Raw genomic sequence first — 25492 nt, forward strand, 5'->3', positions numbered from 1 at the left:
GCATGATGTCCTCAAGGTTCATGTTGCAGCATGCATCAGAATTTCCTTCATTTTAAAGATTGAATAATATTCAGTTGTATGTCTATACCACATTTTACTTATCCATTCATTCACGGGTGGCTTTTGCTGCTATGAACATGGGTCTCTTTGAGACCCTACCTTTTTAAAAAAAATTGTAGTATAGTTGATTTACAATATTAGATAAGTTTCAGATGTACAACATAGTGATTCAATATTTTAATAGATTATGTTCCTTTTAAAGTTATTAGAAAGTATTGGCTATGTTCCCCATGCTGTACAATATATCCTTGTAGCTTGCTTATTTTATACATAGTAGTTTCTGGTTTGTTATATTCATTCATTTGTTTTATATTTTGGTTCCACATACAAGCGATAACATACAGTGTTTGTCTTTCTCTGTCTGACTTATTTCTCTAAGCATAATACCCTCCAGGTCCATCCATGTTGCTGCAAATAGCAAAATTTCATTCTTTTTATGGCTAAGTAATATTCCATTGTATATATATGTATATATACCACAGCTTCTTTATCCATTCATCTGTTGATGGATGCTTAGGTTGCTTCCATATATTGGCAACTGTAAATAATGCTGCTATGAGCATTGGGGTGCATGTATCGTTTCAGATTAGTATTTTTGTTTTATCCAGGAGTGGAATTGCTGGATCATATGGTAGTTCTATTTTTAGGAGTTTTTTTTTTGCGGTACGCGGGCCTCTCACTGTTGTGGCCTCTCCCATTGCGGAGCACAGGCTCCGGACGCGCAGGCTCAGCGGCCATGGCTCACGGGGCCAGCCACTCCGCGGCATGTGGGATCTTCCCAGACCGGGACATGAACCCGTGTCCCCTGCCTCGGCAGGCGGACTCTCAACCACTGTGCCACCAGGGAAGCCCGGGTTAGGAGTTTTTTTGAGAAACCTCCATGCAATTCTCCATAGTGGCTGCACCAATTTACATTCCCACCAACAGTGTATGAGGGTTCCCTTTTCTCTACATCATCACCAACATTTGTTATTTATAGACCTTTTGATGATAGCCATTCTGACAGGTGTGAGGTGATATCTCATTGTGGTTTTGATTTGCATTTCTCTGATGATTAGCAATGTTGAACATCTTTTCATGTGCTTTTTGGCCATCTGTATGTGTTCTTTGGAAAAATGTCTATTCAAGTCTTCTGCCCATTTTTCAATCATTTTTTTTATATTGAGTTATATGAGCTGTTTATATAGTTTGGATATTAACCCCTTAGTTATCACATCAGTTGCAAATATTTTCTCTCATTCAGTAGGTTGTCTTTTCATTTTGTCAGCGGTTTCCTTGAGACCCTGCTTTCAGTTCTTTTGGATATATATACCCAGAAGTGGAATTGCTGGATCACATGGTAATTCCATTTCTAATTTTTGAGGAACTGCTATACTGTTTTTCATAGCAGCTGCACCATTTTGCATTCCCATCAACAGTGCATAAGCATTCCAATCTCTCCACATCCTTGCCAACACTTGTTATTTTCTGTTTTTTGACAGTAGTCATCCTGATGGGTATGAGGCAGTATCTTATTGTAGTTTTGATTTGCATTTCCCTAAGGATTAGTGATTTTGAGTTCTTGCTTTATTTTAATGTTCTCTGTTGGTAAAACAAGAAGTTGGCAACTCAGTCTGTTTTTTTGTAAATTTATTGGTCCTTGAAATCTGAGAACTGCCAGTGTACTCTCTATGTCCTCTTTTTATCTTCTGTTTGTCTCCTAAATTCATTGCAGTTTGGCTTTGGCCCTCAATTTTCTCCTGGCACTTCTCTCACCAGAGTCAACAAATTATAAACTTATTATTGCCAAATAGGATGGGCCTTCTTCAGTCCTCATATGATTAGTGAAAAGGACAGAATTAAGCCTAGAATCATGCCTCCTTCAGCATCATAGGACCTCAGTAAATGTAATTCCTGTCTCTGGTCTTCCTGCAGGGTAATTTCATCCCTTCTCATATTTGCATTCTGCGCCCTATGCAGTGACTCCCAGATGTCTAGTATTCAACCATGTCTGTGGAGCACTAAGACTGTGCAAGGCACTCTGCAAGGGACACAGGAAATTAGGTATGGCCTCTGCTCTCAAGGAGCTTACAGTTTAGTAAGAGAGTTGTGCCATAAAGTATCACAGGAGCTATGAAAGGAATGTGTTTGGAACCATGGACATAGAGAACAGACCAGCGGTTGCCAAGAGGGAGGGTGTTGGGGAGGGATGGAGTGGGAGGTTGGGGTGAGCAGATGTAAGCTTTTATATATAGAATGGATAAACAGCAAGGCTACTGTATAGCATAGGGAACTATATTCAATATCCTATGATAAACCATAATGGAAAAGAACACAGAAAAGAATGTCTCTCTCTCTCTCTATATATATATATGTGTGTGTGTATGTGTATGTGTGTATAACTGAATCACTTTGCTGTACAGCAGTAATTAACACAACATTGTAAATCAACTATATTTCAATAAAAAATAAATAAATACGAAAGGGACAAGTTTGGAGCACAAAGAAAGGAATGGCTATTACCATCTGACTGAAGTAGACAGGAAAGGTGACATAGAGGAGAGACTGAACTGAATGGGTCTTGGAATTGCTTACCAGGTAGAAAAGGGGGAGACGGGTATCACTTGAGCAAAAACACAGTGGGGAACAGCCAGCAGTCCACCACTGCTTAAGTTGCTAGATATGTGAGGAATGAGGAGTAGCATTAAGAGAAACCAGGAGGAGGGACATTACATGCCATGTTAAAAAGTCTGCACAATAAAGACATCGGTTAGCTACTGAAGAATTTTAGGCTCAGGAAATCATATGATCAAATTCTGCAGTTTAGAACTATCACTCTGATGGCAGAGTGGATAGTGGATTAAAGAAGAGAAGATTCAAGCAGGGAAATCTCTTAGACGGTCATTTCAGTAGATCAGGTGAGAGATAATGAAGGCCTGAACTGAGACAGCAGTCATGGAAAAGAAGAAAGGGCATAAAACACAGAGATGTGATGGTACGAAATTGATGGGACTTGGTCACCAACTGGATTTGGAGAACAGGGAAAAGGAGTTAAGAAGTTTCTGTCTTGGATGACCAAACAGATGTTAGTACTAAGCACTAGGAGTGGAGATAGGAAGAGGTTTCAAGGAAAGGTGAATTCATTTAGGGACACTTTGAATTTGTGGTCTCTCTGTGGAACATTCCAGGGATTGCAGAAAGAGATGGAGGCTAGAGATACAGATTTGTAAGACAGAGACTAAAGCCACGTGCAGCAGATGCAGCAGGTGCCTTGCCAGTATCCCACTCCCACCCCACTCACCATCCTGTGCTTGCCCACCCAGGGGGCTTCCAACAGCAAGCACCGTGACTCCACTGGGAGCTGGGGGGGTGGACCCACCACGTCTGAACTGGAGAGGGGCTGCTAACAGGTATGAGGTTTCTTTTTGGGGTGAGGAAAATATTCTGAAATTAGGTAGTGTGATGTTGTGTAACTTTGTGAATATACTAAAACCAGTAGACTGTACACATTTAAAAAGTGAACTTATAGTTTGTTAATCATATCTCATTTTTTTTTTTAATGTGTGAGAAAAAGAAAATCCTACGGCTCAGCTTAACTGAACTATTTGATCCACAAATGTGGCCCATGTTTTCACACCTATGTGCCTTTTCAACTGTGGCTTCTACCTAGAATTTTCTTTTTTCTCCCATTCCTCTCCCCCATATTCCCAAATCCTATTCTTTCTTCAAAGCCCAGCTAAAATCCTCTTTTTGTATGCATTTAGGCTTCCCCAGGTCAGGGGTTATGTCTTGTATTTCTCTGACATTTCCTGCTTATTTCGCCTCCTACTTATTTATTTTACTCTCTTCTCTGTTTAATAGATTTTCATATATCTCACTTAATAAACTTTAGATTCTTGAGAACAGGAGTTGTTTCATCTATAGATCCTATCAGTTGTCTTGCACATAGTAGCCTTTCAAAATGTTTATTAAATCAATACATCAAGGACTGTAATGTTTCAAGGAGAATCTAGGAAAGAAAGACAAACTAAATTAACAATAATCAGCTTTCAGCTAAACACTCCATCATCTTCATTTAAGTGACTATGATACAATGTAAAGTCTAGGGTTGTATAGTCATAATTTTTTCTGGAAAGACTTGAGATTTTGAAATTTGAGATGTCATGGTCAGAGTACAATTTATAGTAAAATGTTCAGGTCATTATAGTCTAACTATATTAAAAGTAAAACCACCAAACATAAAACTGTTCAGTGATTTTATCCTGCACTGGAAAACATGAAACTACTAGTGTAGAAAATGTTGCAGTGATGGTTTCTGGTCAGTTGAGGATCTTCCTTTGATGAAGTGAAAAGGAATTCATTGTATAGCCATAGGGATTCCTGTTCCTTTTAAATTCTTTGTTATTATTTTAAATTTCCCTCCATACACTCAAGCTCAGCAACTTTTCTTTCTCTGTTCTGCCACAACAGCAGGAGATGTGGCGATGTAAGAACTCTAACTCTTCAACATGAATAATAATAGCTAACATTTACTGAGCATTCACCATGTGAGTTTTTAAAAATGTTTTCCATGTGTTAGCTCATTTAGTCTTTATACAACTCATGGGGGAAGGACTACTATAAACCAAGTTAACAGTCGATGAGACTGAAGCACATAGAGGTTAACTTGCCCATGGTCACACAGCTTGATAAAAGGTAACCTCACAATGCATCCTCAGGCAGACTACCTTTAATGCCCATTACAGGTGTAGTGCATTCGATGCATTTTTTTTTCATTTAATTCTCACAACAACCCTATAGGGTGAGTAATTATCTCCCCTTATTTCATATGTAAAGAAACCTATTCTTAGTGAGATTAAGTAACATGCAGTTGCTAATTGGCAGAGCCTAGGTTGGATTCTGTCTTCAAAGTCCTACTCCAAACCATTCCTTCCAGCTGGTTCCTCAGGGCTGGTGCAGCTTCCAGACTGTGCGTGAGGGGGGGCCCACTTCCCTAACTCTGCTGCTCTGCTCAGTGATGGTACAAAAATTAATTTTAATACTGGCTCCCTACCCAAGTCTGTAGCACCTTTATTCTCTTTCTCAATTGGCTTTTTATATATGTTATAACCAGTTTACAGTATTTCAAGCAGAGGTTTTTAATTAATACTCAATTAGAATGAAATCCAGAAGCACATTTGTACATTACCTCGTCTTTCTTGGGAAACCTCTTTCTCTGCAACCACAATGATAAACAGGAATTATTGTGAATGAGCAAGGTAATTGCTTTTTTACTGCAAATTACCTGATATTAAACTTTAAGGACACCATATGAAATCCTAGGTAGAACATAGGCAGTAACCACTCCTTTTAGTTACCAGAGTTTTCTAATTCTCCTTTTAGTCCAACCATCCTCACCACACCTCTCTTTGTTATACACTGTGTTATAAATATATCTGTATATACAAATATGCAAATATAAATATATTTGCATATATTGATAAAATAATATATAATCAAATAGTAAAGTATATAAAGTTACATATAAGTGCAAATAAAGAAGAGGGAGGGGGGCTTCCCTGGTGGCGCAGTGGTTGAGAGTCCACCTGCCGATGCAGGGGACGCGGGTTGGTGCCCAGGTCCAGGGGATCCCACGTGCCGCAGAGCGGCTGGGCCCGTGAGCCATGGCCGCTGAGCCTGCGCGTCCGGAGCCTGTGCTCCGCAACGGGAGAGGCCACAACAGTGTGAGGCCCGCGTACCGCAAAAAAAAAAAAAAAAAAAAAAAGACAAGGGAGGTGTTATATGGAATAAACAGAGAAAGCTATAAAAAAATGGATGAATGTGCCTCGCCCAGAGCTGGTGTTCAAATAATATAATGAATATTAGATATAGATATTATCTGTAGGGGTTATATCCAAGCAGAAGACTATGGGCTTCTACAAGTTCACTAAGGGGAAGGGCAGATAAGGGGAGCACAGGGGCATCTGCTATATACTCAATCCACAATCAAATGTGATAAGTGACATGAGAATTATCCATCAAGGGCTACCAGAGCACAGAACAATTATTGACAGCCTGCAAATCAGAAAAGAGAGTTCCAAGGGTATAATAGTTCATCCTAGTCTAGAAGACCAACGAAAATCTCTTGCATCAATCCAGATATGGAGGGTCTGGACCAGGGTAGTGACAGTGGAAACTGAGGAAGTACATTTTGAAGAATATATCGAGTATATCTCTGCTGAAAAAGAAATAGATCCTGAAGCATTTTTTCCAATAACTATTTTACTAACTCTGTATTGATACCCAAATGCTTTCTGAATTTTTCACCTATCTTTCAAGGTCATGAAGAAAGACACAAAACCAAAATAATTTTCCAGTAATCACGTTCTATAAATTAAAACCACCTCAAGTTTTGAAATAATGACTGTTTCTTCCAGTGGGGCCTTAACAAATCATGTTTTTCTGCATTTAGGATTCTGACTTAAGTAACTCTGCTACCTTAGGTCACAACAGTGTTGACTTTCTTTGCTTCTATTAAATAACATGTGTGAATGGTTGTGTTGTTAACCATTAAGTACAAGGGGTGGGGGCAGTAACTCTAGAGCAAGATTTGCGACTACAGTCACAGAAGAGGAACACTGAGCTCCTAGTTTTCAAAAAGCACCAAGAAGAAAAATCTTTTCCATCTTGGTCATTCTGATTATATTTTCTCTCAAGGATAAAAATCTCACATGCACGTATTAAACCTAATCTTTACCCTTCAGTGCTCTTGGCATAGGAATGAAATGTCCTGAGGAAACTGTAGTTCATGTCAAGCAAAAAAATTACAGGGCCAAAGACAGTCTTACACTTAAATGTATTATTGAAAGATTCACCTTTCAGTGATTTGAAAGGAGATGATTTCATTTTTCAAAAGAGAAGTGGAAAAGTGGAAATGAAATGACCGTATGTATCTGTATATATAATGTAAATGTATATATGTTTATATGTATATATAATATATATGTATATGTATATACACATATATATATTCTCATATACACAAATCCTTGCACCTCTGTAAAATAGCAGCTTGCTTCATTTAGAAAAGTTACTTCTAGAAAGAGTAACTTCTGTCTCTTTAAGGACCACGAATGAAAATGGGAGTCACTAGTGAGATGGGACTGGCTGTAAACTGCTCCAATGAGATCCTGGGAATCTTGCTGAGAGAGGATATTTGGGTTTGGACTAAAATGTCAGTTGTGAAGTGGAAGGAAGAAAAAGGCAAAGTTAGGTAAGAGCATTTTTCGGTTTTGCTTTTTTTTTTAAAGAAACTTGAGTGAATTTACTTTCAATTTTAAAGTAAAAGAATAAGACTACAAAATATAATTAGACTGAATTAGATATTACTGAATGTGAGATAATTAGTATCTTCTAATTTAAAAAAATGTTTCAGAAACATCTTTTAAAAATATAGCTTCGGAGTAGATCAGAGTTATACGGAATTTTACTTGCCCGGTCTTTAATATAAATTATTAAAAAATCCCCGCCTAAGTTTAAATCCAGGGACATCCAGTAGGATTTATGACTTGGTATAAAAAGTAGGGACCCACTTAGCTTTCTTTTCTCTCTGTTCTCAAAAACTGCCCTCGACCTCTGCATGGGGATGGATGGATTATTGCCTGCAACCCATCTGCTTGTTTCAATATAATTTAATTGAGATATACTGGGCATGAAATTTGGACATAAGGAGACCTGGGTCTTTTCTGGGACAATGGGTGTCAGCTGCTCACGCTTTTCCCTCACATAAAATATGTATAATTTAACACCTAGTGTATTTTCCCTCTAGATCTCATCTCACCCGAGTCCCCCTTCACCCGGCATTGTCACCCTTGTCAATGTCACTTGGAAACCTAGGTTCGGTGATTCTTGGCTGCACTTCACTCTGATGGTAGGGGACACACTCGAATTTAAAGACGGACAAGTAGGATACACACAACATATTGAAAGCAGAGACTTCCATTTACTCCGCTTTAGGTGAAGGGCTCCGGACGTATCCGCCTGGGTGTGGAACGCCCAGGGCCCCTGTGCCAAACGGCCAGCTGGAGGGCAAACACCCGGGAGTGAAACAGGTGGAGAATTGCGACGATACCTCAGGGTGAAAACTGCTCTCTACTATAGACCCTTTACAAGTCCCGTGTCCAACTTGTCACCTCTTGCCCCCTAACAACCATCGACTACATCAGAGCGGGCGACATAAGAGAAAAAGGCAGTTCAGTAGCAATAATGGGTATCAAGTACAGTGCGCAACTGGAATAAGTGCACGGTCGCGCCCCGCTCCCCAGTGCTCATGGGGACGCCAGGACCTCGGAGGGTGCAGAGCGAGCCTGAGAGCATCAGGAGCTCCTGCTGCCCGCGCGTGGTGTCAAGTCAGGGAGCAACTTCCCCGCGCTGCTACCACCGCTTCGAGCTCGCGAGGAGACTACAGCTCCCGGCAGGCCCCGCGCCGACCGCGCGCCCCCGCCCCTCGCGCGCCCCTGCCCCCCCGCCCTCGGGCCTCAGGACGGGACAGGGCGGAGGGAGGGACAGAGGAAGGGGCGCCTGCGGCGGGCGGGATCCTGCGAGGCGCGTGAAGCCTCGCTGGCGCCTGGTCCGGGACCCAGACGCTGGCGGGCGCGGAGTTTCTCACGACCGGCGGAGCCCGCCTCTGTAAGTAGTCGCCTGGGGGAGAGCGGAACAGACACCGAAAAAGTTAGCGCCGCAGCGGCTGCCGCTTTGTTCTCCCGGCACGTCGGGTGAGGCGGCTTCAGCCTCCCCTCCCCCACCCACCCGCATGCGGCGGCGGCGGCGGTGGCGGAGGGACTCGGATCCCGCGCGGGGCTGGGCGGCGGCCGCCGGGGTTGGGCGGGAAATTGGTAGAGCGCGCGGCGGGAGGGGGCGCCGCTGTGAGCAGGGGCGCCGGCGCTGCAGCCAGATGGGGCCAAGTTCCGGCGTGGGCGCCGACGCCAACTTGGAGTCACGCTCCGCCGGCGACCACCGCGCCCGGCCTCTCGGACCCAGCCTCTTACCGGGTCCACCCAACTAGCTCCCAACGCCAGATTGGCGGCACTCACGCTGACGAATTTTGGATGAGCCTTCCCCTTTTCTTTTCACCACTTTACCTTGTACGCGTCGCAAAGAGTGAGTCGACGGCGCTTAGAGAACGTAAGCCCCCACCCCAATTTCCTGACTCTTTAGTTTTGCAAGTTGCGGCGTAGCTCCGAGTCGGTCTCATCCCCGGGAGGGTTTTCTTAAGACGAAACACTGAGGAGCGCGACTGCGTCTTTGAGCAGTAAAAATAACTCCATAGTATTCGATTGCCTGTTGGATATTTTATTTTAAGTCATCGCAGTCAGAAGCATAGGCCTTGCCGTGTGCAGGCACGAGTATAAATCGAGCGACAGCGTGTGTGAGAGCTGCAGACTTTTCCATACACAGATTGATGGCTTGGACGTAACTGTCTCTTCAACCACACCCATCCCCACAGGAAATAAGACTATCGGTGTCATCTTTGATTAGGGAGGATAAGTTACACCCTGAACTGGTACTTTGTTCGACACAGCCTTAATGAGCTGTAGAGGCAAATGAAACGAAAACTTTTAAAATACCGTAATTTGTACCCTAGAAAACGTTAGCGTGTTCCTCTTATACTGTTTCTCCTTTGTACTTAATGCTGCAGTTACTAAAGTTTTAGCGGCTATGATTTTCTTTAGATCAAGCTTACTTAGTAAATTTAAGGCTGTGAGGACACCTCTGGATTTGTGGCTGAAAGCATCCATAAAGTTCCCCCACTGAGATCTAGGCCAGTTTTACTTAATAAAGGAACCCTTTCCTCCTTCCGTGTTAGGATCTGGATTCAGAGCTGGCATGGACATTCAGCCAAAAAAAAAAGTTACAAGTTTTATTAAAAGTATTTAAAACGTGTCACAGAAGCCTTCATGTTAGGTTTTGCTTCGGTAGGTAATGTAGATGTGGTTGGCCTGATCAGAGGAACTTGAATATTTGACAAGCCAATTTTCCATCCTCAGTTCTATAATTTGGTATATAGCTTTTAACTTTTTAGGATGACTCAGATTCAAGAATGTTGACTGGTTTATTATCTTGAAATGAATGTTTTAAGCATCTCAGATCGTAGTGAGTCTTTTAAATATATAAATTTTAGAAGCTTTCAGTTTCATGAGGTGACGTCTTTAAAATAGAAATTTCTCTCTTAGTGGATTGCTTTTAATTCAAAAAACTGCCATGGCCCCCCCAAAAAAGAGCTTAATAAATCAAGTTCTTGGATATTAAATTTTTAAAATTATATAAGAATTGGAAAAATCTTATACAGAAAAAAAGAATGGTCATTTAAATGCATGTTTCTTAAGGGACATTTTGTTCTCATTTTTAAAAGACATTCTAAAGTTGATGAAAATATTACCATATTAGAGTTAATTGCTCATTTTAAAAAGAAACTGATTTTACAGAACTTGATATTGGGAAATTATTAGCTAGTACAGTTTTAAATTTGATTTATTAATAATCATGCTTATGATTCATAATCTGTGCAGATAGTACTTTGAGTCTCTGATTATGTAATTCAAATTGAACGTGTGTGTGAGCCTTTTTGGAGCAGTTGTCTCATTAATGAAAAAACTTGAGATAATGTACTTAGGAGATGTTTTAATTTTAATTTCAGTGTAGAAGAAGGTTTTCTCCACTTGTGTGATTAGTTTATAGTGGCTGTATGTAAGAAATTGCTCATTGGCTATGAGTCAGATTTCTCAGATACCACTGGTGCAGAGAGAGGTTATGAAGATACATCAAGCCAAACGTAAATTTGTACAGCATCACCAGACTGGCAGTCCGTAATCTGGTTACTGGATAAACTTTTCAGTGCCTGAGCAGAGAGCAGACTTGGTGTGCTCTCTCTCTGTTCTCTCTGACATTGGAAAAGACTGAGATTCAAATACCTCTGGTCTAGAAGAGCTGAATTTTACCAGCAACAATTTAGTTGAATACTGAGCTTTTAGGAGGAAAAGTATTTATATTAATCTAAGGTAATAGTTACATTTTTGAAAATATATAAGTAGATGTAGGAAATTGCTAGAAACTATGATTTTAAAAACCATCAACAAAGTTACTTGGATTTTTCATACAACATAAAAGCAACATCAGGATTATTAAGCAAAGTCAGGCCTGTATCAAGGTAGAATATGGATAATGACTTCAGGACTCTGGTCAGTATTGCATTGAAAAAGGCCGTATGCTTTTTGTACATACTGAAAGAATACAGTACATATCAACAGGAGAAGAAAAGACCCTGCATTCATTAGCATTCCTAGCACACAAAACTTAATCGAACCAGGAAAACCTGTTACTGGTAGGGAGTCATGGTAAATATTATGCTATTCTGAATAGGAAAAGTGTTTTACCTCTTAACTTTTGCCTTTACTGAGTACAAAAAGGACACTGGCTACACTAAATGATGAGCTTCGTTTTGAAGTATTTACTAGCTGGATTTGTTTTGTCTTCCGGAATCCTCTTTGCTTCTCTCTCTGCTTCCCTGACTCCTACTTATCCTTTGGTTTTAGCTTCCTTAAAGGTGCCTTGCCTGTGAACCTCAGTTGAAATTAGTTCCTCTCAGTATACTCTGCCATATCACTTTTCATGATTTGTAATTGCCTTGCTATTAATGTGAATATTTGTTTAATGTGTGTGTCCTATATCACACTCTAAGCTCCGGAGAGAGCAATAGCCATGTCTGTTTTGGTCACTGCTGTACAACCCGAGTCTCTCATAACAGTCTAGCAGATAATAGGCACTCAATAAATATTTGTTGAATGAAAATGCTGCTGTTAGAGCTTCTTATAATTAGAGGCTTTGCTAAGAAATGAGATAATGTATACGCAGGGGGAGTTGAGGGAGAGGGAGAGAAAGGGTAGATCAACTTGTGATGTTACCGTGAAGTAACCCTCCGTTAAGTCACCTAACCTCCAGAGCCTTTATTTTTACCTTGTCTGTAATAATAGGGCAGGTTGGGCTCAAGATTCCTTTAAAATGCCACCTTTTGATTCCATTCAGCAATAGTGACAATTTCATTTGAATGAAATATGTGACAGATAATTCCCCCAAAGAATATTTGAGATGTTGCAAATAAACATATTAGAAATGCTTGCCAACTCACAGCTATTAGCAACAAACATATCTAATTGATTTATGAATTAGTATGATGTACTATTGTCTCAGATTTCTGATTGAAGCATAAAGACAAAATTAGAGTTGTTAGATTTTTTTTTTGATATTTAATCTTAATATTTTGCACCCTACATCTTGTTGCATCTTACAGATCAAATCAAGGTTCCGTAAAGCAAAACAAGGAGAGGGAAAACAGATGGGGTGAGTGGGCAGAAGCTAATATGACAGCTCACTTAGTTTCTTCTATTCGTGTTCATGCTGAAACTGTAAAAAATATTTTTATGCAAAAGTACAACATAGTTAATAGTTATCGATCGTTCTGATAGTTGATTGTAATCATAAGACAGTTACTGTTATTTGGCTAATATTAGCAGGTATTATAAAATGGAAATTTAGTGGGAAGATATCCGTCACAAATAAATTATTATTCTTGAACACAGCAGTGTCTTGTATTTTGAAGTATTTAACCTGCATACAGTATTATTCATAGATATTTGACTCACCTTTTTATGACAGTTGTTCAGCTTTTTGAAACTGCTCAAGTCAGGTATTTTAAGGACCTCATTACCTCATGAGAAAACCTGTTGTAGATTGTTGTTAGGTTGTTGGTAATGAAGTGAAGTAGTATAAAGAACATGGGCTTTGGAGTCAGGGAAACTTTGGTGTGAATCCCAGTTCCATCACTTATTAGCTGTGTAGTCGTGGGTAAGCAACAATTCTGAAACTCTGGTTCCTTTTCTGTAAAGCAGTTAAACAAATTTCCTAGTGTCATAGCAAGGATTTAATGAAGTATGATATCTCAATTTCAGTGTTTAGTATGAAGTAGGAGCTTAATTGTTAATTCTTTCACCTAATTACTGTGAAAATTGCTAAAACTTAGCACTTAGGATAAGCCAGGTACCACTGTAGATATTGTACATGCAGTAGCGCAGTCCTCATAGCTGTTATCTTCATTTTACCTCTACCCTCTATCTACCCTCTACAATGATACTGAATAAAACCAGTTATTCTATGTTAATTTCCTAATCTTATGTTTGCACTGTGTCCACCCAGTAACACAACTTCCTGGGTGTGTGGTGTGAGTAGGGTTAACACTTCATAAATGAATACATTGTTATCAATAGCAAAAAATAAATAAATCATCCATATAAAAATGGGGAGAAAACCAATTATTCTCTTAACACCTTTTCAAATATTTGAAGACCATTATTCTGCTTGGTTGTGTTAAGCATAATTTGTCACATGACATTGTTTTCAGCTTTATCTAGATATATACTCTTTATTATTTTTTTACATCAATATAGCTCTTAAAAGTGTGGACTGTAAAAATGAACACAGTGGTAACGTAAGCTGACTAGCAACCAGTATGCTGATTGATGCTGATGTGTTCTCAGTGTCCTGGGGGTTTATGTTTACATTAGTTCTTTTAGTCACCCATTATATTAGCAGCCATTATTAAACTCTTGGTTGATAACACCTCTAATGAACAGGTTCTAAGTCAGCATTTCTCCATTTCTATATTGCACATTTAACTTTTTGAACTAAATGTAAAGCTTTACTCTCATCATTGTTATAGTTCACTTGAATTTTAGTTTATTTCTCCCAGATTGTACAATCTGAGGATTTTATAAGCATGTCTTCCATGTCTTTATTATCTTATAAATAATCAAAAACAATATAGGGCCAAGGGCAGCGTTCCAGTGCACTCCCCTAAAGGCTTCTCTAAGTTGATACAGAGCAGCAAACTTAACCAACTACACTAACATCTAACTCATACTCAAACAACGTATTTACAAAAATAGCATGGAATATCATCTTGAAAATTGTTTTGGCCAGAATACACTAATTTTTTTTCTGGCTTTGCTAATTGTGTGATCTCGGGCAAGTACTTTAAGCCAGTTTTCTCAACTATAAAATGGGTTGTTGTGAGGATTAAGTGAGGAAACACTTATGGAATGCTTAGAACAGTGTCTGGCAGATAGAGCTCAATTACTGTATTATTTCCTCCATCTAAAAAGGCCAATAACCCCTTTTTTAAAAGGTGTAAATGTAGCTGATTTGGCATTCTGTTTGAATTCATGCTGACTTCTAGTGATCATTATATTCTAAGTATTGGAAAACCATTTGCTTTCATAATCTATTCTCAGATTTGACTAAGGGTTAACATTAAGTTTATATGTCTGCAGTTTCTGAAATCACTTCCCCACTTCTCCAGCCCACAAAACTTGAAGCCGTTCTGACCCATCTCCAGCCCATGACTGTTTCTCTCTTTCTGAGCTCTTTCTCCAAGATGACAGGAGTCAGCTTTGTAATTGCACTAATTGCTTTAGCAATATGGAGTGCATTGCATCTGAACCCGAAGACTTGCACTTCCATAAAGATGTGTTAGTCCCTCGTATTCACGAGGCTCAGGTTTCAGTTCTCAATGCTCTTCTACAAATTTAGTTTAAAAACTCAGAGAAAGTAAGCAAAAGACAAGTTGAGCAATTGTGCCTTCTCAGTGTGCTCTCTCAACCTTAACATCCTCTCTGAGCAGTGATTCTCTCAGTTCCTTGTTCTTTCAGAAATGGTATGTGATTGTGGAGACAGCACTTGGTAGGAAAGTATGAAACTTGGGTCCTGATTCCCACTCCACCTCTTAATGGCCATTTGATGCTGGGCAAGTTACTTTATCTGCTTTTGCTTCCGTTAACTCATCTGCAAAAATAATAAATAATATTTGCCTTGCCAAATTCCAAAGAGATATCATGAGATAAAGCATATAAAACATTTACAAGATGTTAAGTGCTGTACAATATAAAATGGGTTAAAATTACTTATCTGAATGTAGTTCTAAAAGCTTTGTTATCTTTAAGCAGTTTTTTTCTAAGCCATACTTTTTCTTGAACTTGCTCATTCCTAATACTATATCTGTATGTTTTTGCTCTTCTGTTATGTTCATCCTCATTTATTTAGCCCCATTAACTACTTTCCAGAGTCATTCTGCAACCACATTGGATGCTTCACTCTTTTTTATCATTAGACTTGTTTACAGGTATATGGATGGAATTTAAATTGAAAGATCCTTCTCTTGTGAGCCATTTCACTTAGCCATGGGGTCATACTTTTAGTTTTTGAACTGTCCTTATGTAAAACTGTGATACATATGTAACTGTGCTTAGTGTTCTCTTTTTCACTTTCAGAAATTTTTTATGACAAGATCGCTTTTTCCTATGTTCCTGTCTTAAGTATTTCTTTTACACTTCTTTGTGTGTCATATAACTGTGTTTAGTATATGCTTCCTTAGTTTTCTGAAAGACACCTGCTTAGATTTAAACTTTTAATATAAAAAAGAATACTCTTGTCTATGTTAGGGCAGTATTATACATCTTTTGTATGGCCAAGTGGTACTTTATTTCTATGACAATGTCAGTTTTACTTTTTTTTTTTGTCCCTTCTGTTTTTGTCATAACTCAGTTGTGTATTTGTGGAATAAAAGTGTTTGACCTTCAAGTTTTAGGTATTAGTGAGGAATAGCAGGGTTTTGTTTTTTGCTCTTTTTTTTTTTTTATCAGGAGGCTCTCCCTGAAATCATGGGCTCTGATAACTAGACCAAAAAAAAAAAAGGCTACCCATTAGGATTTATTGGTGAATTATAAACATACAGCCAGAACATATCATTTTAAAAAAGCACAAGGATTCTTTTTTTAAATTAATTAATTTTATTTATTTTGGCTGTGCTGGGTCTTCATTGTTGCACCCGAGCTTTCTTTAGTTGCAGAGAGCAGGGGCTGCTCTTCGTTGCAGTTGTGCGGGCTTCTCGTTGCAGTGGCTTCTCTTTTTGCGGAGCATGGGCTCTAGGTGCGCAGGCTTCAGTAGTTGAGGTGCACGGGCTTCAGTAGTTGTGACACGTGGGCTCAGTAGTTGTGGCTTGCAGGCTCTAGAGCGCAGGCTCAGTAGTTGTGGCGCACAGGCTTAGTTGCTCCGCAGCATGTGGGAACTTCCTGGACCAGAGCTCAAACCCATGTCCCCTGCATTGGCAGGCAGATTCTTAACCACTGGGCCACCAGGGAAGTCCCAAGGATTCTTGCATTTTTAAAATAATGTTAAGTGAGTATAAAATATTAAAAGTTTCTAAAAAATTTCTTCCAGGCTACCTACATTTCAGAAAGCATCAACTTTTCTTCATGGGCCCATTCACCAAGTGGAATATGCCTGTACTATTTTAAAAAGCCTTTGTGCTTAATCCTGGAAAAATTTGCTCCTCCAAAATGAAAATGAGGACATTTGAGAAGGTGATTTAAGGTGTGGACATTTGAGAAAGTGTCCCATTAGATCAAGGAACCAAAGGATAAGTACTGAATAGACTAATCCTAAACACTTTTTATTTTTTAAACTAGGAGGATTTTATTTTGACAGAAAAACAACTTTTATTCATTATGTATTTTCTGAAATTAAAAGAGAGAGACAAGAATAGACTTAAAAGAAAATAGATGAAGATGTTTAGTAAATAAACAATGTCAACTCTCTTCTGATGAGGATAATTCAGTGATGTTAAATCCTTTCCAAAACCCTGATTGTGGTCCTAAAGACAAGACTCTTCTTTGATGGGACTGATATTAAGGGAAGTGGGACCTTTTGTATATTCAACTCACAGTTGTAGAACTTGCCATCATCAGCATGAGTGGCTTAAAAGAGGAAATAAAGAAGCTTTCAACTAAATCTGAAAGTACAGTCATTTTTTTACCACTGTGATTTTAAGGCCTCTTCATAACCATTGAAAAAGAATTGACAACTGTTTTAAAAGATTAAAGAAAGGCAGATGTCTGCAAACAATTCTCCTCCATCATCCCAGAAGTCTGTAATACCTGCAACTCTTCCTGCTGTGCTTCCAGCTCCTTCTCCGTGTTCAAGTCCTAAAACAGGACTCTCTGCGCGGCTCTCTAATGGAAGCTTCAGTGCAGCGTCACTCAACAATTCCAGAGGCTCAGTGCATACAATCTCATTTCTACTGCAAATTGGCCTTACACGGGAGAGTATTACCATCGAAGCCCAGGAACTATCTTTATCTGCTGTCAAGGATCTTGTGTGCTCCATTGTTTATCAAAAGGTACTGTGCATGCTATTTATGTCAGTAGTTTTTCTAAGTAACATTGTTTCTACTGCTTTTCTATAAATTATACATGCAACAGTGAGTTAACACATATGGATCAATCAGTTGTTTATATCTTAATTCTGAGCATTGGGAGAGAGTCCTAACAGACTAAAAGCCTAAAGTCTGAAATTTCAGAGTCTAACAGCTGGAGCCTATATCCAGGCTTTAAAATACTGCTTATTCAATTCATCTCTTTAAGAGTAGGAAAATCAGTGTAAAAGTCAAGAGGACTTAAGCAGTCTCACTTGTTTTCAGAGAAAACAGTCAGGAGGTAGAAGGCACAAGGCATCAAGGGGGCTTTTACCAAACGGATGAGACACAGCTGCTGCTGAGTCCAGGTCCATACCTCGTTCTTCCTAGGCCCCCTGTATGCTGCCCTTTTGTCCCCTTTAGATCCTGATTTCACCTAAACTGCCAGAGGACCACACTCTCTCTGTCTCTTAAAAATTAGGTAAATGAGCTGTAATATATATCAGAATAGAAGAAAAATTTTTAATTTAAAATCACCCTCAAATTTTAAATTGAGGGTGATTTTATTTTGCTTCCAATCAACTCACCCCCTGCCCTGTACCATAGCATTTTTTAAGGAATCTTAGCTAAATTTCTTTAATAATCTTGATTTGATGCATGAGCTGGTATGTTCTATGTTTTATCATAAAACTGTATATAAGTAGTATGAATTGGTTACATTTTCTTTTTAATGGACCAAGCCTATGTTTCAAACAACTTAGTATACTTTATGTTTTAAAAATCCTATCAGTAAGATTAATGTGTTTGGATAATGCTCCTCATCTTACTCTTTTTGTTTCAGTTACTTATGCTTTACATGGTTTGTCATTATCTTCTGATGTAGAAGTAATTAACAGTCAAAAAAATGTTATGTGGTTTGTGAAAATGACCCTTGTCTTCTTTGTGTTAACAGTGACTTATCTATTTAAATGTGACCAAAAGTAATTTTAGGTATTCTTTTGTAGATCTGTAGAACCATCTTTGTGTCTTTAAGTATCTTTGCTTTTAATTTCCCTTTCATCAGGTGGTAACAGATGTTTTAATAAATATTTTTGCAACTAGGTTTTTAATTTAATGGTAAGATTTTAACTTAAATACAATTTGTAACTTTATTGTCTCTCTTTTTTTGAGCCCATAGAAAATCATAACTAATGTTTTGATAGAGTCTATATTATTCAGTTTTCAACCTTTGGAAATTTGACTTAGTTCTTATATTTATACAGAGGCATACTGATTTTCTACAGGATCACTTTAGAATTAATGTTACTTCCTCATTAATATAGATGTGAGAAGTGGGTCAGATGGGTCAGGTTCTTGGGAAGCTAGGTTAAAAATCATAATCTATGAAAAATTCTAGTGAAGCCAAGGAAATAAACAAGATACGGCTCAAGAAAAGATAATTCAGGGTGAACTTTATGCAAATATAAAATAGAATTATTATGGAGATAGCCAGCATAAAATGAATATCATGGTGAACTGAATTTGAATGAATATTGTAGTGATATGGGGATGTGCTTGGCAAAAATATAAAACATGTATGTGACATAATCTTATTACACACTCCTTTTGACATGTGCTAGAATCCTAACTGTTGTTTAAGTGTAGTGAAAAAGAGTATTGAGCTTGTAACTAGGTCAGCTGTATTGTTTGTTTTTGGCCATCCCATACAGCTTGCGGGATCTTAGTTCGCCAACCAGGGATTGAACCCAGGCCCTCAGCAGTGAGAGCACAGAGTCCTAACCACTGGACCGCCAGGGAATTCCCAGCTCTGTTGTTTATTAACTGCATACCTTTGTGTGATTTGACGTCTCTGTATTACATTTCCACATCTATCAAATGATTGAGTTGGGATGATTTGGTTTTTTTTAATAAATTTATTTATTTTATTTTTATTTTTGGCTGTGTTGGGTCTTCGTCACTGCACGCGGGCTTTCTCTAGTTGCGACGAGCGGGGGCTACTCTTCATTGCGGAGCACAGGCTTCAGTAGTTGTGGCACGCAGGCTCAGTAGTTGTGGCTCGCAGTCTCTAGAGCACAGGCTCAGTAGTTGTGGCGCACGGGCTTAGTTGCTCTACGGCATGTGGGATCTTCCTGGACCAGGGCTTGAACCCATGTCCCCTGCATTGGCAGGCGGATTCTTAACCACTGCTCCACCAGGGAAGCCCGAGTTGGGATGATTTCTAGTGTGTAATTCCAGCTGTGAAATTCTGAATCATTTAACCTAAAGTTAAGTCTTCACTCTAGAGACAGATAAAGGAGAAAGGAATTTCAAGGAATGATCTACTCAAGTCCTAACTGGAAAGAAATCTTAAGGGAACCAACTCAGATTCTGGGGTTTGATAGAGAGGTTTCATGGAACCCTAACTCACCTGGGAGATGGAAAAACCATGTCAGAAGTTCTTTTCTTTTTACATTCTCTCTTAGATTCTTGCTTGCTAATCACTTACTTCCATTACCTACACATGCATAGCTCCAGATTAACTCCGAGGACTCTGATGGGCACACCTGCTTTTCTTATTTCTGTTCTTAGTAAATACATTTATTGAACCTTTTAAAGATAGAGCACTGGTTAAATTTTAAGAAGTAGATTAACCAAATGTCCCTTCCCTCAAAAAGCTTATAGTCTGGTAGGGGAAACATTTACCAGAATAAAATATGAGAAGTAGAAAGTGAAGTTAAAATAAAAAGTGCTCTTCTCAGGTTGACAAAAGATATGAAAGACTTCATATGAAATGTAACATTTCATCTGATACTTAAAGAATGAGTAAGATTTCAGTGATATGGGAGGTAAGGAGTACATACCAAGGCAAAAAAATCAGGATGAGCAAAGATACAGGAGGGGAAAGGAGGAAGAATATAATTGACAACATTTATTGAGTACCTGCTGTATGTCAGGAGCTTTGCACACCCTTTCTGCTTAATACTTGCAACAAGTTTTGGTGCATCTCACATAGTTTATGTGAGTTTTTTTTTTTCTTGTGATGAGAATTTGTAAGATCTGTTCTCTTAAAAACTTTCAGATATAAAGTATTGTTAACTGTAGTCACCATGCTGTACATTACATTGCCTGAACTTACTTATTTTATAACTAGAAGTTAGTACCCTTTGACCACTTTCACCCATTTCGCCACCTTCTACCCTTTGTCTCTAGTAATCACCAGCTCTGGTTTTTCCAGATTCCACATATAAGTGAAATCATACAATATTTATTTTTCTCTGCTTGACTTATCTTACTTAGCATAATGCCCTCAAGGTCCATCCACGTTGTTGCAAATGATAGGATTTCCTTCCTTTTAAGATTGAATAGTGTGTGTGTGTGTGTATCACATTTTCTTTATCCGTCTGTCGATGGACACATAGGTTGTTTCCACATCTTGGCTATTGTAAATAATGATGCAATAACATGAGGGTGCAGATTTCACTCAAGATAGTGATTTCATATCCTTTGACTGTATACCCAGAAGTGGAATTGCTGGATCACATGGTAGTTCCGTTTTTAATTTTTTGAGGAACCTCCATGCTGTTCCATAGTGCCTGCACCAATTTACATTCCCATTAACAGTGCACCAGGGTTCCCATTTCTCCACATCCTTGTCAACATATGTTATTATCCTTTTGACAGTAGCCATTCTAACGGGTGTGACGTGATACCTCATTGTGGTTTTGATTTACATTTCCCTGATGATTATTGATGGAAAACTTTTTCATGTACCTGTTGGCCATTTGTATGTCTTTTTTGGAAAAATGTTTATTAAGTTCCTCTGCCCACTTTTTAAAAAAATAAATTTATTTATTTTATTTTTGGCTGCATTGGGTTTTTGTTGCTGCGCGTGGGCTTTTCTCTGGTTGCGGCGAGTGGGGGCTACTCTGTTGCGGTGTGCGGGCTTCTCATTGTGGTGGCTTCTCTTCTTGCAGACCACGGGCTCTAGGTGTGCAGGCTTCAGTAGTTGTGGCACGCGGGCTCAGTAGTTGTGGTGCACGGACTTAGTTGCTCCGCGGCATGTGGGATTTTCCCAGACCAGGGCTCGAACCCGTGTCCCCTGCATTGGCAGGCAGATTCTTAACCACTGTGCCACCAGGGAAGCCCTCCTCTGCCCATTTTTTAATCTAATTGATAGGTGGTTTTTTTTTTGTTTTGTGTTGTTTTCTTTTGATATTGAGTTATATGAGTTCTTCATATATTTTGGATATTAACCCTTTATCAGATATAAGATTTGAAGATATTTTCTCCAATTCCAAAGGTTTCCTTTTAATTTTTTTTTTTTTTTTTTTTGCGGTACACGGACCTCTCACTGTTGTGGCCTCTCCCTGTTGTGGCCTCTCCCGTTGCGGAGCACAGGCTCTGGACACGCAGGCTCAGCGGCCATGGCTCACGGGCCCAGCCGCTCCGCAGCATATGGGATCTTCCTGGGCCGGGGCACGAACCTGTGTCCCCTGCATCAGCAGGCAGACTCTCAACCACTGCGCCACCAGGGAAGCCCCTCCTTTTCATTTTGTAATGGTTTCCTTTGCTATAGAGAAGCTTTTAGTTTGATTTAGTCATACTTGTTTATTTTTGCTTTTGTTGCCTTTGCTGTTTATGTCAAATCCAAAAAATCATTGCTGGGTCCGATGTCAAGGAGCTTACCCTCTTATGTTTTCTTCTAGGAGTTTTATGGTTTCAGATCTTATGTTCAAGTCTGTAGTCCATTTTCAGTTGATTTTTGTGTACAGTGTAAGACTGGGCTTCAGTTTCATTCTTCTGCATGTGGCTCTTCAGTTTTCCCAGCACCATTTATTGAAGAGACTGTCCTTTCCCGTTGTATAATTCTTGGCTCCTTTGTTGTAAATAAATATGTACGCATGGGTTTATTTCTGGGCTCTGTTCTGTTTCATTGATTTAATGTGTCCATTTTTATGCCAATACCATATTGGTTTGATTACTGTGACTTTGAAGTGTAGTTTGAAATCAGAGGCATGATGCCTCCAGCTTTGTTCTTCTTAAGACTGTTTTGGCTATTTGGGGTCTTCTGTGGTTCCATACAAATTTTAAGATTGCTTTTTCTATTTTTGTGAAAAATAATCATTGGAATTTTGATAGGAATTGCATTGAATCAGTAGATCATTTTGGGTAGTATGGACATCTTAATATTCTTTCAGTTTGTGAACATAGAATATCTATTTATTTGTGTCTTCTACAATTTCTTTCATCAATGTCTTACAGTTCTCAGTGCATAGGTCTTTCACCTCCTTGGTTAAATTTATTTGTAGGTATTTTATTCTTTTTGATACACCTGCATGTGAACTTGTTTCTTTTTTTTTTTCTGACTGCGTCGGGTCTTAGTTGAGGCATGTGGGGTCTTTGTTGAGGCATGCGGGATCTTTCGTTGCTGTGTGGGGGCTTCTCTCTAGTTGTGGCATGCAAGCTTCTCTCTACTTGTGGCATGTGGGTTTTTCTCTCTCTAGTGGTGGTGCACAGACTTCTCTCTAGTTGTGGCATGCGGGCTTCTCTCTAGTTGTGGCGTGTGAGTTTTTCTCTCTCTAGTTGTGGTGTGCAGACTTCTCTCTAGTTGTGGTGTGCGGGCTTCTCTATAGTTGTGGAGTGTGGGTTTTTCTCTCTCTAGTTGTGGTGCACGGGCTCCAGGGTGCATGGGCTCAGTAGTTTGCGGCATGCAGGCTCTCTCGTTGAGGCGCATGAGCTCAGTAGTTGTGGTGCACAGGCTTAGTTGCATGTGGGCTCTTAGCTCCCCGACCAGGGATGGAACCTGCATCCCCTGCATTGGAAGGCGGATTCTTTACCACTGGACCACCAGGGAAGTCCTGAGATTGCTTCTAATTTCTCTTTCCAGTAGTATGTTATTAGTATATAGAAATGCAATTGATTTTTGTATATTGACTTTGTATCCTGTAACTTTACTGAATTTTTAAATTAATTTTAACAGTTTTTTTGGTGGAGTCTTTAAGCTTTTCTATATATAGTGTCACATCTTCTGCAAATATACAGTTTTGCTTCTTCCTTTCTGATTTGTATGTCTTTTATGTCTTTCACTCGTCTAACTGCTCTGACTAGGACTTCCAGTACTATGCTGAATAAAGATGGTGAGAGTGGACATCCTGTCTTGTTCCTGATCTTAAAGGAAAAGTTTTCAGCTTTTCACCATTGAGTATGATGTTAGCTGTGGGCTTGTTAATATATGGTCTTTATTATTTTGAAGTACGTCCCTTCTCCACTCACTTTGTTGAGAGTTTTTGTCATGATGGATGTTGAATTTGGTTAAATGCTCTTTCTGCAACTATTGAGATGATTATGATTTTTATCCTTCATATTGTTAATGTAGTGTATCACGTTTATTGATTTGTGTGCATTGAAACATCCTTTCATCCCTGGAATAAATGCCACTTGATGATGTGTACGATCCTTTTAATGAATTCAGTTGGTTAACATTTTGTTGAGGATATTTATGTATATGTTCATCAGGGATATTAGGCTGTAATTTTCTTGTAGTGTCCTCGTCTGGCTTTATTATCAGGGTAATGTGGGTCTTGTAAAATGAGTTTGGAAGTGTTCCTTCTACTTCTGTTTTTTGGAAGAATTTAAGAAGGATTGGTATTCTTATTTAAATATTTGGTAGAATTTACCAGTAAAGCCCCCTGGGTCTGAGCTTTTGTTTGTTGAGAGGTTTCTGATTACTGATTCAGCCTCCTTACTATTAATTGATCTATTCAGATTTTCTATTCCTTCATGATTCAGGATTGGTAGGTTGCATGTTTCTAGGAATTTATCTACTTCCTCTAAGTGTCCAGTTTGTTGGTGTGTAATTGTTCATAGTAGCCTCTTTTGATCCTTTGTATTTATGTGTATCAGTTGTAATGTCTTCTCTTTCATTTGTAATTTTGTTTATATGAGTCTTCTCTCTTTTTTTCTTGTTAAGGCTGTATAAAGGCTTGTCGATTTGTTTATCTTTTTTAAAAACCAGCTCTTAGTTTCATTGATCTTTTCTGTTGTGTTTTAGTCTCTATTTCATTTATTTCCACTGTGATCTTTGTTATTTCCTTCCTTCTACTACTTCTTGTTCTTCTTTTTCTAGTTCCTTGAGGTATAAAGTTAGGTTGTTTATTTGAGATCTTTCTGTTTTCTTTTTCTTTTTCTTTTTGGCTACATTGGGTCTTCGTTGCTGTGCATGGGCTTTCTCTAGTTGTGGTGAGCGGGGGCTGTTCTTCGTTGCACTGCATGGGCTTCTCATTGAGGTGGCTTCTCTTGTTGAGGAGCATGGGCTCTAGGCGCATGGGCTTCAGTAGCTGTGGTTCGTGGGCTCTAGAGCGCAGGCTCAGTAGTTGTGGCACACGGGTCTAGTTGCTTCACGGCTTGTGGGATCTTCACGAACCAGGGCTTGAACCCGTGTCCCCTGCATTGGCAGGCGGATTCTTAACCACTGCGCCACCAGGGAAGTCTTGAACATCTCTTTGAGGGGCACAATTCAACAGTCCATTTCAAAATAATTTTGTATATGGTAAGATAAGAATCAAACTTCATTTCTTTTTGTAGGACATCAGATTTTTCCAGGACCATTTGTTGAAAAGACTATTCTTCCCTTACTCAATTACTTTAGTACCTTGGTTGTAAATCAGTTGACCACATATATCTTGGGCCATTTCTGAACACTGTTTTGTTTTATCGACTTATGTGTCTGTATCCTTAAACTAATTCCACATTGTCTTGAATTCTTTAGTTTTATAAAGACATGATGTCAGGGCATAAATCCTGCAACTTTTTTATCCTTTTTATCCTTTTTTTTTGAAACTATTTATCCCAGTTTGCGTTCTTTGCATTTCCATATAAATGTTAAAATCAGCTTGGTGATTTATACAGAAAAGCTTACCAGAATTGTGTATATCATTTTTTATCTGTGTTTCATGTTTTTGATGCAGTTTTAAATGGGGTTTTTTAATTTTCTAATTTCTTTTTTTTAAAAAACATCTTTATTGGAGTATAATTGCTTTACAGTGTTGTGTTAGTTTCTGCTGTATAACAGGGTGAATCAGCTATATGCATACGTATATCCCCATATCCCTTCCCTCTTGTGTCTCCCTCCCACCCTCCTTATCCCACCCCTCTAGGTGGTCGCAAAGCACCCAGCTCATTTCCCTGTGCCATGCA

General features: G+C 39.0%; 1 protein-coding gene across 2 annotated transcripts in view; it reads left to right on the top strand.

Moving 5' to 3' along the window:
- The first annotated feature begins 8597 nt into the window (after window positions 1–8597).
- Window positions 8598–25492, top strand: part of PRKD3 (protein kinase D3) — a 77038-nt gene continuing 60143 nt past the window's right edge. The window contains exons 1-2 of one of the 2 annotated variants that reach the window (XM_022574065.2): window positions 8598–8706; window positions 16345–17302. In XM_022574065.2, the coding sequence (XP_022429773.1) occupies window positions 17015–17302 (288 nt within the window). In that variant the 5' untranslated portion in view covers window positions 8598–8706; window positions 16345–17014. Of the gene's footprint in view, window positions 8707–8910; window positions 9202–16344; window positions 17303–25492 lie in introns of those variants that run through there. The other variant, XM_022574066.3, reaches the window with a different exon arrangement.

The sequence above is a fragment of the Delphinapterus leucas genome, chromosome 13 (genome assembly GCF_059928025.1).
Source record: "Delphinapterus leucas isolate spDelLeu-1000000601 "Yukka" chromosome 13, BTC_Dleu_Yukka2, whole genome shotgun sequence".
NCBI lineage: Eukaryota > Metazoa > Chordata > Mammalia > Artiodactyla > Monodontidae > Delphinapterus > Delphinapterus leucas.